The 19,500-nt window shown below is 36.4% G+C and overlaps 1 protein-coding gene across 5 annotated transcripts in view; it reads right to left on the minus strand.

Annotated features, from left to right (window-relative positions):
• The window catches only part of Uevld (UEV and lactate/malate dehyrogenase domains), a 65,574-nt gene that overhangs the window by 8,425 nt on the left and 37,649 nt on the right, over nucleotides 1-19,500 (minus strand). The window contains exons 7-10 of one of the 5 annotated variants that reach the window (XM_074042759.1): nucleotides 19,301-19,403; nucleotides 8,284-8,393; nucleotides 7,466-7,610; nucleotides 6,916-7,089 (exon numbers count right to left, since the gene is read on the minus strand). In XM_074042759.1, the coding sequence (XP_073898860.1) occupies nucleotides 6,916-7,089; nucleotides 7,466-7,610; nucleotides 8,284-8,393; nucleotides 19,301-19,403 (532 nt within the window). Of the gene's footprint in view, nucleotides 1-6,915; nucleotides 7,090-7,465; nucleotides 7,637-8,283; nucleotides 8,394-19,300; nucleotides 19,404-19,500 lie in introns of those variants that run through there. The other 4 variants (XM_020180182.2, XM_074042768.1, XR_012435898.1 and 1 more) reach the window with 4 other exon arrangements.

Genomic DNA, 19,500 nt, shown 5'->3' on the forward strand with positions numbered 1-19,500 from the left:
TCATCTTTGGTTGTAACAAGGTGCTGTCAGGATCATTCATTCATTCCAAAATATACTTACTGAAACCTTCTAAGCTCAAGTAAATTAGGGTCTGGTTGGGTAAACACAGTATAATAATTTAACAGACACAATGATAACACAGTGTAATAATGGTTATAACTCTTGTATGAACTTACTTAACCTTGAGTGCTTTCTGGAAGAGCTGGCACTCAAGTCCAGTCCTGAAGGGTAAGCAGGAATTAGCCAGGTGTATGGAAAAAAAAAGCAGCAAGTGCAAAGGCAAGGAAGTGTAAAAGTGTATGAACCAGTCAGAAATTGTAAGCTGACCATCTGACTGGCACAGAATGCCTGGCAGGATGGCAGAAGATGAAACTGAAGGAAGCAGGAAATAGATCCTAAAGGTTTTATTTGCCATGAGATTCCTCCTGAAGGCTGTAGCTGTCATTTATTTGTCTCTGAAAAGAGAATAATTTTACTTACACAACTTTTATTCTTGTAACTGTTTCCAAATCCTAATGTTGCTTTATTTCAAAGGATTGTTTTATATGTCCTTTTACCATTTTTCTATTCATCACCCTTTTGCAATCCTACAACAACAACTACTATTTGCTGAGTATTTATTCTGTGCCAGACTTCGTACTAAATGTTTTAAATAAAATTATCTAAGTGACAGCAAAAGAAGAGCACAACTTTAGAGCCAGACTTGGGTTCAAATCTCAGTCCTTCCCTTTTTCGATATGAAAAAGTAAATTATTTATCCTCATTGATCCTTAAGTTTCCTCATCTATAAATTTATAAATCTACTCCTCCTTCATAGTTTATTAGTAAAATGAAATATAAGACCTGCACATGAAGCATTTAAATATACATAGTGGGCCCTTAATAAAAATAGTAATAGTTAATAATTATTAATTACCTCACATCATTACTATGATGGTATCTCTTACACAAAACTATAACCAGTTGGTGTGTACACATGACACCAGCAGAGGGAGCCTCTAATCCATTTCTGGTTTCAGGGCCAAGGTAAGTATACTTGTCTATGGATATATCAACTGTCTCTGAAGCAAGTGTAGAAAATAAGACAAAAAGTGCTCTGAGGGCTGGTGGTGTAGCTCAGTGGTAGAGTGCTTGCCTATGGACTCGGGAGAAGTACACAGGTAGCTTCAGCAGTACTGGTAATGTTCTTGACAGAGGGTAAATTCATACGTGCTTGCTTTATTATGCCTTAATACTTGCATACGTATTTTATGTGTTAACTATTTCATAACACTCTATTTAGGTAATCCCAATTCTCATACAACTGCATCCCCTTATTTCTGTCCCCATTTGAGAGCTCAAGACAGAATTACCATATCCCTTCCTTGTGCTTTCATTTTCTCTCATAGCAAATCAATCTGCCCTCCAGACATTTCCCGTATTAAACTCCAAGTTTCCTAAAGACAGCATCAGGTGTGTACATATCTACATAGTTCCAGCAGCAGTCAGCATAGTGCCTTAGGCAAAGCAAGTGCCCAGTAAAACTTTCTGAAAACACATTCGTATACTTGGGATCAAGTAATTTAATCAAACATGAACTGCTTTTTGGCAGGTTTAAAATTGTTCCTCTCTGAAGAGCTCACGAATATATTCTATTGTTCTTTTTCCTTCATCAAAATATACAAGGCAAGGGCAAAGGAAAATATTTATCAAGTCACACCACCCTTTATTTCCTTTGTATGATTTGAGAAATGAATAGAACAATATTTTGAAATGTTCTTATTCATTCAATATTTATTGCATATCAAAAATTATAACATATTAGGGGGACTAGTTAAATAAATGATATATACTGTGGTTTAAGAATCAAATGAAAGTTATATATGTTATTATGTAATTATTTCCAGGTAATACCAATAAGTAAATGCACAAAGTGGTGAATGTCATCAGATGTATTTCACATATATACTTGGTTATACCCAGAGTATTTCTGGAAAATTATACAAGAAACTAGAGAGAGAAACCACAAGTCTGGTATAAAAGAGAGACTCATTTTTTTCACTGTATATCTTATTGTGCCATTTCATTGTTTTTCAAGGTGAATGTACAACTTTTCCAAGTAAAAGAACAGCTTAATAATGTACCTTCAATAAGGAGAAGGTACACACACAAAAATCAGACTGGATAGAGACAAAGAGCAGTACCAAAACAATAATATCATGAAACAATATATGGATAATTACCATATAAACTACAATAGTTTTTAACACAAAGGAGTGAAGAAGTCACTCCTTTCCAATCACTGATGTGATAGAAAAACTTTTATATTATAAGAGGCTTGACTTTGATATTGAAGGATGAGGTTTGATTGTTCTGGCAGAGACAGGGAAGGTTTATAGAGGAGGCAGCAAATGTAGTAGATAAAGGACTAGTAGCTGAAGTAAAACTGTGAGGTAGGCCTGGCAGTCAGAAGACCTGGATTCTAGGTCTTGACCCTAAAAGCTGTAGGTTCCTAGGCACTCCTATCCCTGCATCCATTGCAGGATTCCTAAAACAAAATGAAACATCATCTTTTGGGTATTTTTTGGCTCTAACGCCATAATTATTTGGAAAGAAAGATAAGGGCTATATTTTGAGGCTCCCTGAATGCCAAGCAAAGGAAATCAATGTTTTGGTCAGAAGAAAATGTTAAATGTTTCTGAAAAGAGTATGTTTTAGGAAGATTGAATTAATATGTGAGAATATACAGTAAGCACTATGCAAGTTTTGGCTAATATCACATCACTTACAGGGTAGACTAGAAGGAAGGAGCAAACCAACTAGGAGATTTACAAAATAGCCAGCAAGCAAGAGATCAACATGGCCCAGAACTGCAAGGATAGCAGTGAGTAAGTTCAGGTTCTTGGGTTGGTTTGAATCCCTAGACATTCATTACTCTAACATATCTACTCCAAGTTCTTGCTACCTTTTCCTAGGAGCCTATTGATTATAGTGCTTAGTTTCAGGGAGAATTGGAGCCTGAAAAATATTTCTGTTCAATCACACCATCAGGTTTTCAAAGGGTTTATTCTACAGCCTGATTCATTCTAACACTGAACTTTCTAGGTAATCAGTACAGATTTATAGAGATTTAAAATACTACTATATCTTATTGTAATTTTTTCTTTAAAATTATATAAATACTATATATCCATGACAAAAAATTAGATAACATAGAAGTACAAAATATTATAAGTTACCTCTAACCTAGGTTTCACCTCTGTCAATATTTGGTTTTGATGGCATTAAAGCATATGCAAAGTTTTATATTCCAAGAAAACAGTTTTGAGAAGGTGATGTGTTTTATGGTACTACATTGTTCAACATCATTTTTTTTTCTTTTTTTTTTTTTTTTGAGATAAGATCTCCTTATGAAGCCCAGGCTGGCCTTAACCTGCCTCAGCCTCCCCAAAGGCCAGGATTACTGGTATGTGCCACCCATGCCTGGCTATTTAATTTTTAACATACATGGTCTTTCTCTAGTTCTCCAATTAAATTATCACCTCACAGGCAGAGAGGTTATTTTCTACATCATACTCTACCCACAGCACCTCATTGCTGAATAAAGTAATAATAATGAACTTCAAATGAAGACATTTCATTCTCATGGTTTCCCTGTGCCTGAGAATCACTTTTTAATTCATTGGTCAGATATTCACGATTCCTCCAAAATGTGATTTCAGGGCTGGGAGAATAGCTCAAGTTGTAGAGTGCTTGCCTAGCAAACATGAGGCCCCTGGGTTCAATCCCCAGTAAGGGGCAGAGGGATGGGAAGTAGTAACAACTAGTCCAGATTTTTTTTTTTTTTTATCCCATAAACATGCCATTCCTAACTCTGTGCCTTTGCCAGTTTCTGATTTCCTATTCCTGGAATGTCTTTCCCACTCTTTATTATCTATTCAAATCTTAATCATTCTTCCAAAGTCCAATTCAATGATGGCCTTTATAGGTTATTTTTTGTAGTGATTTCAACCCATGTCAAATATTTATTCACTTATAAGTGTCTAAGCACTGAAATTGATAATATTCATTATGGCACTTAATCATACAATATCCTACATTGTAGCTAACACTGTTAGCTAAAATACCTGATAAATATTTTCTTGTCTCTAAAATAAAACATGATGAAGGAAAAGACTATGATCTAAATTGAGAAAGAATATAGGAAAACAATTCCATTTACAATAGCCTCAAAAAAAATCAAATATTAGTGGTAAACTAAAAAAAGGATGTGAATGACCTCTACAAGGAGAACTACAAACCCTTGAAGAAAGAGATAGAGGAAGACTACAGAAGGTGAAAAGATCTTCTGTGCTCATGGATTGGTAGAATCAACATAGTAAAAATGGCTATACTACCAAAAGCAGTCTACGTGTTTTAATGCAATTCCCACCAAAATCCAAAATGACATTCATCACAGAGATTGAAAAATCTACCCTAAATTTCATTTGGAAACACAAGAGACCACTAATAGCCAAGGCAATACTCAGCAAAAAGAGCAATGCTGGAGGTGTCACAATACCTGACTTCAATCTATATTACAAAGCAATAGCAATAAAAACAGCACGGCACTGGCACAAAAACAGATATGAAGACCAGTGGAACAGAATAGAGGACCCAGATATGAATACACACAGCTATGCCCATCTGATTTTCTGACAAAGTTATCAAAAACAAAATAGACAGCCTCTTCAACAAATGTTGCTGGGAAAAGTGGTTATCTGCCTGCAGAAAACTGAAATTAGATCCATGTTTATCACCCTGTACTAATATCAACTCAAAATGGATCAAGGACCTTAATATCAGACCTGAAACTCTGAAGCTAGTACAGAAAAGAGTAGGGAATACTCTGGAAGCAATAGATATAGGCAAGGACTTCCATAATAGAACCCCAGCAGCTCAGTAACTAAAAGAAAGGATGGACAAATGGGACTACGTGAAATTAAAAAGCTTCTGCACAACAAAAGAAATGGTCTCTAAGCTAAAGAGACCACCCACAAAGTGGGAGAAAATATTCACTGGCTATACATCAGACAAAGGACTGATAACCAGAATATACAGGGAGCTCAAGAAACTCAACTCCCCCAAAATCAATGAACCAATAAAGAAATGAGCAACCGAACTAAACAGAACTTTTTCAAAAGAAGAAATCCAAATGGCCAAAAAACACATGAAAAAATGCTCATCATCTCTGGCCATAAAGGAAATGCAAATCAAAACACACTAAGATTCCACCTCATCCCTGTTAGAACAGCTATCATCAAAAACACCACCAACAACAGGTGCTGGCAAGGATGTAGGAAAAAAGGAACCCTCATACACTGCTGGTGGGAATGCAAGCTAGTGCAACCACTCTGGAAAACAATTTGGAGGCTTCTTAAAAATCTAAACATAGACCTGCCATATGATCCAGCAATCCCACTCCTAGGGATATACCCAAAGTTATGCAACTCAGGTTACTCCAGAGGCACCTGCACACCCATGTTTATTGCAGTGCTATTCACAATAGCCATGTATGGAAACAGCCAAGATGCCCTACTACTGACAAATGGATTAAGAAAATGTGGTATTCATACACAATGGAATTTTACTCGGTCATGATGAAGAATGAAATCTTGTCATTTCCAAGTAAATGGATGGAACTGGAGAACATCATCTTAAGTGAAGTTACCCAGGCTCAGAAGGCCAAAAATCATACGTTCTCCCTCATATGCAGACTTTAGACCTAAAACAAATGCAGTAATATTATTGGACATGGGTCACATGCTAAGGGGAGAATACATACAGGAGGAATAGGGAAAGTTAGGAAACCCAAAACTTGAAAGTGTTTAATATGCCCACTCTAGAGGCTAATTAGCATTGATGTGCTAATATGGTAACCTTAAAACAAGAGGTCACTATGGGAAGGTGACTGGGAAGTAATGAAGAGGTCTGGTAGAGATCAATCAATTTGGGTTGTAATACACATGTGTGGAAGCAATGCTAGGAATCCCTCTGTATAGATATCCCAATCTCAAACTAGCAAAAATGCTATGTCTTTGTTATTATTGCTTATGTCTTCTCTTCAACAAAATTGGAGAACAGGGCAGAACAGGTTCTGCTTGGAAGCGAAAGGGTGGGGGAGGAGAAGGAGGGGGAATGTAGCAGGGAGAGAAATGGCCCAAACAATGTATGCACATATGAATAAATGAATAAAGCCAAAAAAGACTGTTCTATGACTCCTTTTATATCACACTAATATTTCAAACAGTAGTGATTAAATACCCATATAGTTATTTAAATGAACCGGCACTGTTATCACCTGACCAACCTGGCTTTATAACATGAAATAATAAAGAAGTAAAAGAAGAGATTCTCAAGTCAAACAGGGAAAGCTTTCCTTTGAGATAAGAAAGGGGCTTTCCCATAAAGGGAACTGAAACAATATTTTCTGTTGGAAGAGAGCAAAGGCTGATTTAAAAAAAAAAAAAAAAAAAAAGGACAAAAATTCTTTTTAAAAGGGTAAGAAAAAGAAAAAGATAGGAGGCATGCATTTAGGAGAAAGACTAAACTTAGAAAGGGAAGCAAGTTGGAGAGAGAAACAAATAATGGAAAGAGTTTTGTAAGTGTTTTAGGTGTATTTTAATATTTAATGAAAAATTAAACTTTCAAATTAATTCTAAATTCTGAAATTGAATACAAAATATAAAACCTGACTAGAGGTTTGGCCTCATCTTAAACTTAAAGAGAAATAACTATAATGAGAGAAAGCCCACTGCACAGGGTCTACATCAGGCCTTTTACGCAGATGACGTTCAATCATGAAACACAAGCTCCATGATTCTAAAGTCCCTGCATATATCTGAATGCCATGACCCTGTGATTTACCAGTTCAACTAACAGAAGTGTCCTTCTTACCTTTGTCTTCTCCCTGCTCACCAATAACCCATACTTCTTTGCCTGCAGGCTGTGCCTTTAAAACATTGGTAATAATATACTGCAATCTCTGTGAATCCAAATTGCATCCAATTCCAATCACTTGATTTGCAGGAAATTTACTCAGTTTCCACGTCACATAGGTCATGATTTCCACTAAACATTGTGTGTAAGGTGAAAACAAAGATTTTTTAAAAATATACTTCTAGCCTAGCTCACAAATAAGATAATAATAAAGTATATAACAGTTTCTATATACTTTTGGTAGGTCCTAAATGTTTAACCATTTCTCACTGAGGAAGGTATGGTTAACAACTGGAATACCACATTTCATATAAGTTATAATGTAGTTAATGACAATCGTAAGAAGCAACTGGTTGATAGAATATGGAAATACTATATTATTCACTGTAAGAAAAAATTTATTGAATATCCATCTCTTTATAATCTAAAATTTCATGGCTTTTTTTCTGTAATGGCAATTCTACTGATACAGTGAACCACCAAATTAATTTAAAATAAAGCATTTTACCTGGTTGAGATGCAACAAGCAGGACACCATGTTGACTATAATGTCCCAGAGCTGGGACAAGGGCTCTGAATAAGTCCACATTGCTCTGCACCACATCAAGGTATGACTCAGAACTACCCAGAGAGTTGACGGTGAAGATCACCACCTTGGAATGAGCAGAGGCAGACAAATCTAATGAATAAAAAGAAACAGTTTGAGCTCAAGACATAGGCTTTAATTCAGTTCTAGTTCATGATTAAAAAAAAAAGTTTTCCTTTTTCCTACACATAGCTTGCCTCTAAATCAATTACAAAAAATGCTGAAAGTTAAAAGTCAGAGTGTATCCAGGACCATGTGTACACTTGTATAATCCTAGCACTAGGGGATCAACAAGTTCAGGGCCAGCTTGGGCATATAGCAAGACTGTATCACACATACACAAAAAAATTGTATTCCACGAGGAGAAAATAGCAATAAAGATAAACAACAATAAATTTTAGGATCCAAAACCTATATACAAGGACTGAGTTTTCTATGTAATGCCAATTTTTAAGGGAAAATAAATAATAGGCTACAGGCAAAGTGAACCTATAGTCAATTATATCACCAGCTTCTAGATTGTGAACTCAGAAGTCCTAGAATTCCTTGAAAGTGATTCAGAGGCAAACTGGGAGGAGTGAGAATAAAACTAGGGAGGCAGCTGGTAAGGACAGCTCCAGGCCACTTACATTGGCCTCTCCAAGCAGAATAGTGGTGCTGCTTTTATTTTTTTATTTATTATGGACTCTACTCCAAGTGAAAAAAACACACCTTGTTTGAAAATCTCTAAATTAAAATACCTTACAGCCGAGGCTTGGCCTTGAACTTGTAATCCTTCTGTCTTGGCTCATTTTTAACTGACTTAACACTGGGTAAAAGAAACTTGGATAACAACTCCTTTCAATGGGACCTATAGGTAAGCAAATGTTATGGCTTAGGAAAAGCTGGTCTATGGAATCCCCTCCTCTGATCTCAAGCACAAGTATGCTATTTTATAACTATATTACTCTTTACCATACCATGTATTTTGTAATAAATACTTGTCAAAACAGTGACCAGATGTAATGTTATCAGGATCAGAAACAGAAACATAAGTCTAGTTAACTTATGAGTTGAGTCAACATTCATAAATGATTATTAGCATCCCAGTAGGACACAGAGTAGATTCCAAGGTTTATATTTTTAATTAAGCCTCTAAGGCTATCTTTCTAAACTATTTCCATAGAAACACTTATGCAATATATCGACTGGGAAATGCATTATCCAATGTTAGTTCATTTTCTGACATAGTTATGGCAATGGTAGATCTAGATTTTAATTACAGTTCTCCATGAGTCCTCTTAAATAATTCCTGTGTTCTAGTGATCAGGGTAGATACCTGTTGATGAGTCAAAAACCTCAAGAACTGGAAGGAATACAGTTAACACCTCCATGTCATTTACTATGTGTCAGGTACTGTCTTAAGAGATTTCCAAAGTACTCAATCTTATCTACAACACAGAATGGGCAATATAACTCTCATTTTCTGAAGCACAGAAAAGTAACTTGCTCAAAATCATAGAGCTGGTTAGTAGAAGAGCCAGAATTCAAGCCCAGGCAGTCCTGGCTTCAGATGCTATTAAGCACTTTGCTATATTTAGAAATTCAGTCATACACGCTCATAAAGATGAGAAAACTGGTACCTGGAGAGATTAGATGACTTGTCCATATTATCAAAAATCAGTGAACATTTCAACTTATAACTTTACAATTGGCCTCAACCTATCTTTCCAGAATTATTTTTCTTTTCCTTCTTTAGCTTCCTCTATTTTGAATGATAGAAATGCCCTCATCCTTACAGTTGATTTAAGAGTGAACAATTTTAGGGGTGTAATATGATTTCAAAAGTACAAGAAAGGCTTCCTATTCCATAAGATTTTCCCATCAAGTTCCCAAGCCTTTTAATCTCTGAATTTAGAAGGCAGGATTATCTGATACTCTCTTATATAAACCTTTGGCTCAAGCTGGTTATATATTCATTCCCCAAAATACTTCTCATTTTCCTAATACTGGCTTTTCCACAAATTCTTTCCAACTGGAATATTTCTCACTGTATTTACCACGTTTCATAAACACCTGTGTAACAACTACATCAAACATACTATGAACTCTGTGAGAGCAGTTGTTCTCTGTCTTTTCTTCCCATCTCTCAGACCTAGTCCCTTAGTAACTGGTAACCTTTCCCTCACCTCTGCTAGTACAAACTTCCCCAATCCTGGAAGACCTGGCATCTATTTTAATCTTACTCAGCCTAAAGTCTTGATCAATCCCCTGCAACAATTCTTACGTATTAGGTTGGATGCTTACTTAAGAAGCATAATAAAAATGCAGATTATCTCATGTTCTGAAGATATCATTTAAATAGATAAGGGAAAATAACTCCCAGGAATGCAACCTCCCAGATGGGCCTGATGCACAACCAGGTTTTGACAAACTGTCCCACAGGTAACTAAGTTCTTTGCACTTGGAAGGCACACAAAATTTTTATCAGATTCTTCAAGTCTTCCCTTAGACCTTAGAAGTTGATGATTTAATAACGGAAAGAAGATTATACAGTTATAAAAGGAATTAGGAAGAACTTGTGTAAACCTGTGATATAAATTACAAGGTTAAAGATAATAATAAAATTTTACTTTGACAAAAATTAATTCAATAAACCTTACTAGGTTCTGCCATGTCACAGGTAATTATGCTAAACTCTAAGTACACAAAAGTGAGTAAGATATTGTCTTTCGTTAACCTATACACAGCATAAGATAGTACAAAGGGTTAGAACTGAGGACTTCAGAATGAGGCTGCCTAGCTCAAATCCAAACTTTACCACTACTTACTAACACAGTGATGAGCTTCCTCCTGTGCCAAGGGCTCAATCAACATCTGTAGTACCAGAACACAAGCCTCTTACTTCTTTCCCATTTCTATATGTACCCCACAGTAAAATTATATCCTTCCTGCTGAGCACTGGTTCCCAAAGTCTATACTCTAGACAAGTGCTGGTCACAGTTATACCAAGTGATTGTCAAAACCACTCTCAAATAGGTCAATAGACCCAATAAATGATATTCCATACTCAGCTGAAATCTGTTCACAGATTATAAAGGTGATGTAATGAATAAAAGATGACTTTACTTTAAAACATTACTCATTTATTTTATATAAAACCATGAAAAACCAGGCAACTCTGCATTAAATAATTATGGCTAAATACTGTAGAGACCTGTTGAAGTATTCATTAGTGTATCAGTCTAAATATACTAAAAACAGTACATTATTTTCATGTCTCTGGTATATTGTTAAACTGTTCTAACCATATTAAAAATGATCAAATATGCTCTTCTCAAATTATTTTTAATATAACTCAAAATTTTAGAAATGTATGTTCTCTCATATGATATAACTCCTAATTTAGAAAATTGTGCTAAGATGATAACTATTTAAAAATCTTCCCATGTTGGTGGGATGGAACCCACAAAGAACAAATTCACAGTAGCTTTAGGCATGTTATTTCATTCAATGAATAGAAGGGATACTTTTTTCTGGTGAAATGGACAGATCTTCAAAATGTTACACAAGAACACTCATTTTTTAAAATAAGGTAGGAAACCACTGCTCAGTGCCAGTGGATGCCTTTAATCATTAATACCCAGTGAGCTGAGTTTTGGGATTCTATAAAGAATGCCATGAGTTTCTAAGATTTACCATATTTGAGAAACCAAGCCATGAACTAGGTATGTTATTTATCTTATCTTTAGAAAGGATTTTCTGATAAAATTTCACAATAAGGGAAAAAATGACACGAGCTGCAGGCACAATACAAAGACCATCAAGAGTACTCAGAGGGGACTACTGGTTTCTGAGTCCCACTTCTCAATTCTCTCCCAGAAGCTGTTGCTTTTGCTTTTCAATAAACTTTGCTGTCTCCCTTAAAAAAAAACAAAAAAACAGTACTGAGAGATCTGGCAAAGAGCTTACTCTGGCAGGTTTCCTAGAGAGAAGGTAACTCAAGCTATAAAAATTAAGAAGGGCAACTAGGAAGGACATACAGAAGGCTGATGAGAGAGAACCTGGAGTGAGTGGAAAGGAGGAAGGCAGATGACAAAAAGCTTAAATCAGTGATTCTCAATGTCAGTAAGGTGAATTTCAAACTTATAAATTTGCAATCCAGAGCTGGCAGAGTGACTCAAGTGGTAGAGTGCCTGTCTAGCAAATGGGAAGTCCTGAGTTCAAGCCTCAGTACCGCAAAAATATAAATTTGTAACCCATATTATGAGAAATACATTTTATATCATGATCTTCATGTATAATATATGTATAGGTATAAAGATAAACAAAAACAAAAACATCATAAAAATACCTTTACTACATATGCTTTGATGTTTTCTGTTCTACTCTAGCTCATGTTTATAAAATGCTATTTATAATCTGCTAGGCTGATTTGACAATCTACTCACAATGAATAGTTCAAGGAGTCTAAGAGCTACCTAAGAGTCTTGTTTAAAATGTTGATTCCCACGTTCCACCTCTGGAAATTCAGGTTCCACCAACAGAAGGCAAAAGCTAAGGATCTGTAGTTTTGATCACCTCAGGTGATTCCAACATAAGTAATCAACCCATAAACCATGGTTTTTGTTTGTTGTTTGTTTTTGGACATACTGGGGTTTGAACTCAGGGTCTCACACTTGCTAGGGAGGTTATTTACCACTTGGGCCATGCCCCAGTCCTTTTTGGCTTTAGTTATTTTTCAGATACCAAGGGTCAGCCTCAGACTGAGATCCTCCTACCAATGCCTCCCACATGGCTGGGATTACAGATGTGTACCAACACACATCTGGCTTGTTTGTTGAGATGGGGGGTCTCATTATCTTTTTGCCTGGGCTGGCCTGGAACTGCAATCCTATCTTCACCTCCTATAACTTTTTTTTTTGACTGGGATTTGAACTTCAGGTGCTTTACCACTTGAGCCAAATTTCCAGTCCTCCCTCCCGAGTAGCTAGGATAACAGGCATAAGCCATGCCCAGTCCCCATAAACCATGTTTTAAGAACTGAACAAATTTTACTGTGCTCTAATATGATGACTTACTTTTTGCTCTATGATTATTTTTCCATGCAAACACAAATATATCTGAACACACATTTCCATTTGCATACGTACAGATTATTTCTGGAGTAAATCATAAGAAATTATAGATGGGTGTGTGAAACTCCAGCTTACCCTTTTACTAATTTCATAATGTAAGCCACAATCTCTCTATGTCTTAATTCCACACCCCTCCCCCTCCCCCCACGGTACCAGGGTTTGAACTCAGGGTTTCAAGCTTGCTGGGCAGGAGCTCTCTACTTGAGCCACACCTCCAGTCCTCTAAGTCTTAATTCTTTCATCTTTAAAATGGAGTAGAAGTAATGGAAAGTAAACATATGTAAAGCATGTAGAATATGTTACTGAGTCCCTTAAAAAAAAGGGGGTGGATAGCAATTATTAATAAAGGATAAGAGATAAATATCACATGTCTTCTGCCAGGAAATGACATGATCAAAATAGTATCACAGACCAATTACTCCATTAGCTATGTTTAAAACAGAACCAAAGAGAAAACAAGAGAAAGGAAATAGGAAACTTTATACACTATTGGAGAGAGTATGAATTGGGGTTAATACTATCAAATTTCAAAACACATACTGTTTGATCCAGTAATTCTACCTACTCTGCCAGCCATACTTTGAAAAGCCTCAAGGATGTTTGCAATACAATGTTCTCCACCTAATTATTTGTAAACATAAACAAACCCCCAAATTACCTAAAAGTCTGAATACCAGTCTGGTTAAATGACATATAGTCATCCATATGATGGAATATTACAAAAAATGTTCAAAGAAATAGAGTTATTCACATCTATATGTGTTGTTAATAGTTTTTCAAAAGTATACCATTAATTTCTTAATAAACTAAACACCATTGCCACATGATCTAGCAATTCTATTTCTGAGTACATGACCCCAAAATTGAAACAGGTATTTAAAAAAAATAGTGTACATGAACATTCATAGAAGTACTATTCACAACAGAAAAAATGTACAACCCAAATGTCCTTCCAGAGATAAATGGATAAATAAAACATGTCTAGTCAAATCATGGAACATTATTCAGCCATGAGAAGGAATGAGGTACTGACCCATACTGTAGTATAGATGTACCTTGAAGTGAAATAAGCCAGATACAAAAGGTCACATATTATATGATTCTATTTATAGTAAGTTCCTGAAGTCATTGGTTCTGCATCCAACCAATCAGATTAAAAATACTTAAGAAAAAAAACTCACCATGCCATCAAAAGAAGGGAAAAATTATTCAAAAAATTGTACAGAACATGCACAGACCTTTTTCCCTTGTCATTATTCAATGACAATATAGTAGAAAAATTATTTATATTGTATTAGGCACTGTTATTTAGTTATTTAGAGATGATTTAAAGTATACAAGAGGATGTGAATAGGTTATATGCAAACACTGCCATTTTATATAAGGGATATGAATATGTGCAGATTTTGTTATCTGTGGGTGCCTGGAACCAATACCCCATAGATACTGAGGGATGACTATGTATAAAATATCAGAACAGGCAAAGCCATAGGGACAGAAAGCAGATTAGTGGTTGGGGGTTAAAGAAGGGAAAATAGGGAGTGATTGCTTAATGTGTACTACAGCTTTCTTTTGGCATGATGAAATGTTCAGGAAATTAGTGGTGATGATTGCACAACATTGTGAATATGCCAAATATACATTCTGAATTTGTATTAAAAGTTACTAATATTCTGGAGGTATCACAATACCCAACTTCAAACTATACTACAGAGCCATAACAATAAAAATAGCATGGTACTGGCACAAAAACAGACAGGAAGACCAATGGATCAGAATAGAAGACTCAGACATAAACCCACATATCTACAGCCAAGTGATCTTCAACAAAGGAGCCCAAAACACACACTGGAGAAAAGACAGCCTCGTCAACAAATGTTGCTGGGAAAACTGTATATCTACATGTAGAAGACTAAAACTAGATTCCTGTCTTTCATCCTGTACCAAAATCAACTCAAAATGGATCAAAGGCATTGATATAAGGCCTGAAACTTTGAAACAACTCCAGGAAGTCATAGGAAATACACTGGAACAAACAGGTACAGGAAATGACTTCCTAAGTAGAACTCAAAAGGCTCAGCATCTAAGAGAAAGAATGAACAAATGCGACTGCATCAAACTAAAGAGCTCTGCACAGCAAAGAAAGCGTTCACCAGACTCAAGAGACAGCCAACAGAATGGGAGAAAAACTTTGCCAGCTACTCATCTGGTAAGGGACTAGTATCCAGAATCTACAGTGAACTCAAAAAACTCAACCCCCAAAGAATCAACACCCCAATGAAGAAATGGGCACTAAATTAAACAGGGAATTCTCAAAGAACGAAGTACAAATGGCCAGTAAATACATAAAGTAGTGTTCAACTTCCCTGGTTGTAAAAGAGATGCAAATCAAAACTACATTTCATCTCACCCCAGTTCGAATGGCTATATTCAAGAGCAATAACTGAAGAGGGCTCTGTTTCTCATGCTCCCTCCCTTACTAGAGCGAGGTTTTCTCTCCCACTCTTTGGATATTACTGGACCTAACTGGGCTTAACTGGGGGCGACTGGAGATTTTAGAAAGACACAGGATAGACAGACAGACAGAAAGTTGGGGTCAGGTGTGTTGTATGCTTGGTTGGAGACACCCAACCCTTATTGCTTCTTTTTTCTATCTTGATTCTTTAAGGCCTTACTCCTTGCAGTTCTTTAAAACCTTGCTTCAAAAGTCTTCATTAAAACCTCTTTCCTTAGGCTCACACTGTCTCATGTTTGCTCTCAGCTTATCTTTAACTTAATTGCTCTTAAAGTCTTTTGCCCCCAGGCTTGCACTGCCCCATCTCTCTTTAGCTCTCTCAAAGCCTCAGTTCTCAAACTTGCAAACCAATAGCCCCACCTAAAAACTGCATGTGCATAACTCTTAAGGTCTTGGTCCTTACTGAGACTTGCACTGTGCACTGTCCCATGTTCTCTTTGACTTTTCTTTAGCTTTAGCTTTCCTATGGACTATGTATGAAGTTCTTTCTCAGCTTTGCTTTCTGAAGCCTATGCTAAAGTTCTCAGTGCAGACTTTCTATCAACCCCTCTTTAGCATTTTTTTCCTTCAACAATTTGTTTTGCTTCAGCCATTTTTCCCTTCAACAATTCTTTTCCCTTCCAAAAGCTTCCCACACCAAAAGTCCCCTAGTAAAAGCTTCTTCCAAATATTCAAAGGCAAAAAGCACCCCAAAGCAAACAGTCCAAAAGCCCAAAGTAAAGCCCCAAAAGGCAAAAGCCCCTCTTCCTCCTTCAGGGGTCTTCTATAGCAGCAAACAGGTTGAAGCCACTGGGAAGGGTGTGATATTGCAACAGGAGAAACCTGCATTCTGGGTTCTTTGAACATAACTGTTCTGCCTTTCCCTGTTTCGTGGCCAGGGGCTATGCCTATCTTGGCCTACAGGTAAAAGCAATTAACTGCATCTCGCCTTGCCTGTGTCCAGTTCTCATAGGCTTTAATCCGCTCCCCACAAATAACAACAACAAATGCTGGCGAGGATGCAATGAAACAGGAACCCTTATACACTGTTGGTGAGAATGCAAATTAGTACAACCACTATGGAAAGCAGTATGGAGATTTCTCAAAAAGTTAAAGATTCAACTGCCACATAATCCAGTGATACTGCTCCTGGGCATCTACCTAAAGGAACATAATTCAGGATAAAACAGAGACACCTGTACACCAATGTTCATTGCAGCACTATTCACAATTGCCAAGCTCTGGAAACAACTCAGATACCCTATAACTAATAAATGGACCAAGAAAATATGGTATATATACACAATGGAGTTTTACTCAGCCATAAGGAATAATGACATGTGGTTTAAAGGTAAATGGAGACAATTGGAGGACATCATGTTAAGTGAAGCCAGATTTGAAAAATGGATGAGAGGTAAAGGTTAAGGGAGAGTAATGGAAGGGGTTGAATGGACCAAAATAAAAGTATACCCTACTGTGGGGATACATTGGGAAACCCCTGTGAACATCAACTTAAATATTAGTAATAAAAGACAGGACTGTAAAACAGGTACAGTGTGTGGGGATGGGTACTAATGAGAGGAAGGAGGGTGAATGAAGGCAATTAAGGTGAGGGTGTATGATTGATGGGTTTAATATAGTTACATGAAATAGAACAAAGAAACTTCTTGAAATTGCTTTAAGTGGGGCAGGGAGAGGGTTGACGGGGAGATGATGGGGGTGATGTAACTAATGCACAATATACGCCTAATTGGAATTGTCACTATGAATCCCTCCCCGTATAATGAATGTATCATAATAAAAAAAATTTATAAAATAAATAAGTTACTGATAGTAGTGTTACTGTATTTTAGCACAATAAAAACGGGATTTAAATACATAATATTTAATATATAAATATATTTACCATTACATGCAACAAACAAGTGCAGCCAGATTCTCCATCCTGACTCTTGAAGCAATTACTCATAACAGTTCCTTAGTATTTTTCCAGATTTAGTCCATGCATACGCCAGCATAACTATGTATATATATGTATATGTATGTGTATTTGCATGATCATATGTACATCCCTCCCCAAAATGATATAGTAGCTATTTTTAAAAATCCAAACAAAGCAAAATACAACTCTAGGGTAATCACTCAGTTGCAATCATCTATCATATCATATCATGATGGGGTGTTACGAAAATTTCCAAATAAGCTTTACTTCCCCAAATTATTAATGTACTTCTTCATGTAATACACTTAAACCATTATATTTAAAATTACTTCATGTAGTAGTAAATAAACTGTCATCAGAAATGTACATCCAAGGGCTGGCAGAGTGGCTCAAGTAGTAGAGCACATGCTTAACAAGTATGAAGCCTCAGTTCAAACCCCAGCACACTGCCAAAAAAAAAAAAAAGAAAAAGAAATGTACAACCAAAATTAAGAACAATATGAAAGCTGCCCCAAGATGATGCATACTTATTCAACATTCACCAGATAATTACTAAGTCCCTCGTTGGTGGCATGTACCACCCATTCTAAAAGTACCATTCTTTTAATTATTTGATAATTTCAACAGTTATTGACAGTTAACACATAGACACACAGGAAAAAAACAATCTCCTTAGGTCTTAAATGGCTTCACAACCTCTCGGGTCAGTGCACCAAACAATCACCTAAAGTGATGTGGAATAGTAAAAAGGTCCCTGAAGAAATTCAGGACCTGCAAATGACAAGCACAAGAGAGCATCAGCTCCCTAAGGAAGCCTCTACATGAGGCCTACAAAAGGATCATTAAAGCAACTACAACACTCTTTCAGAGAAGGAAATGAACTAATTGTCTCCTAGAGGAAGCCAAAGTTTTATTAATTGGTGGCATTCAAATTTTATAAAAGATAGGTATAATTTTAACTTTTCTGCCCACTATTCTTAGTACATTCAGGCTTGTAAGACTATGTGTTTGTATATATTATTTGGAAAACATGGTCAAGGAATACAGGGGAATTAAGGAAAGACAAAGGAAACCCAAAAAAGTATAGCATGTACAACGTGATCTAACCGATAAACTAGTAGAAGTGTTTTAGAAAGTATGCATTGTTCAACAACCTCCTGATTTTAAGGAAACATGTTTTGTTCAATGGCTTCCTGGGGTTTTTGGTGATGGTAGTTTTCGTTTGTTTGTTTGTGGTGCTGAGGTTCAAGACCAAGGGCTTTGGCCCCAGGAGTCAAACATTCTACATCCCCAAACCCTTGCTTTTGTTTTGTTCATGTATCCCTAGTAAAATATTTTCAAGCCTGCATCTCCAAATATGGTTGTTTATCTACATAAATATATCTGTATAATATGCTATATGTTATAAAATAGATGCAATCTTTTAGAAACTAAAAGGAGATAGAAGCCTGAGGTAGTAGCACACGCCTATAGTCCCAGCTACTTGGGATGAGGCAGGAGGGTTGTTTGAGCCCAGGAACTTGAGGCCAGCCTGGCAACACAGCAAGATCCCATCTCACACACACCAGAAAAACGAAGAAAAAATAATATTTTTCTTTCTTCTAAGGGGTGGAAGCATCTAAGACAGGATCTTAATATATAGCCCAGACTGGCCTCAAACTTGAAATCCATTTGCCTCAACCTTTGCAGTGCTGGGATTAAAGGTGTGCACCATCACACCTGGCCTTTCTTTTTTTTTCTTTTTGTGGGGTTAGGGATAAAACCCAGGGCCTTATGCATGCACTTATGCACTACATAAGCACTTTACCACTGAGCTCCCCTAGAGTAACTTTTTTAGCATTTTAAATTTAATTATTGGTATAAAAATCCTTTTTCTTATTAAAATTTATTTTTAACACTATGTTTTCAGTGAAAGCAATAGGAATTGAATGTTTTTTCTTAATTTTGGTTTAGCACTATGCTATATACCAAGAGGTAGGTATTTTTAGTACCACTCTACAGATTAGAAAGCTAAACTTTAAGAAATTATATAGCCTGACAAATGTCAGAGCTAAAAAGTCTGAACTAGGTGATCTTTGAGCTGTTTTTTCAGTATTAAATTTCTAGGGCTCAATCTCTAGCACACCAAAAAAAAAAAAAAAAGAAAAATCTAGGATTCACTATAAGACCAAGAAAGATAAATGCTTTAGGCAGAATAACCAAACCTTTGCTGATCTCCACATTAGGTAGGTTGAAGATGTCAAGGTCCATTGTTCCTCCTTTTGTCCCTTCTGAGAGGTCTAAAAGGACCAGCTTGTCTGCAATGCCCTGTTTGGCACAATTAGAAAAGAACAGCATGACATTGGGCATGGCCAGTTACTTGATTTAAATTCATTAAGAAATGAGGGCTAACCTGGGAGCCAGC

The sequence above is a fragment of the Castor canadensis genome, chromosome 1, assembly GCF_047511655.1.
Source record: "Castor canadensis chromosome 1, mCasCan1.hap1v2, whole genome shotgun sequence".
NCBI lineage: Eukaryota > Metazoa > Chordata > Mammalia > Rodentia > Castoridae > Castor > Castor canadensis.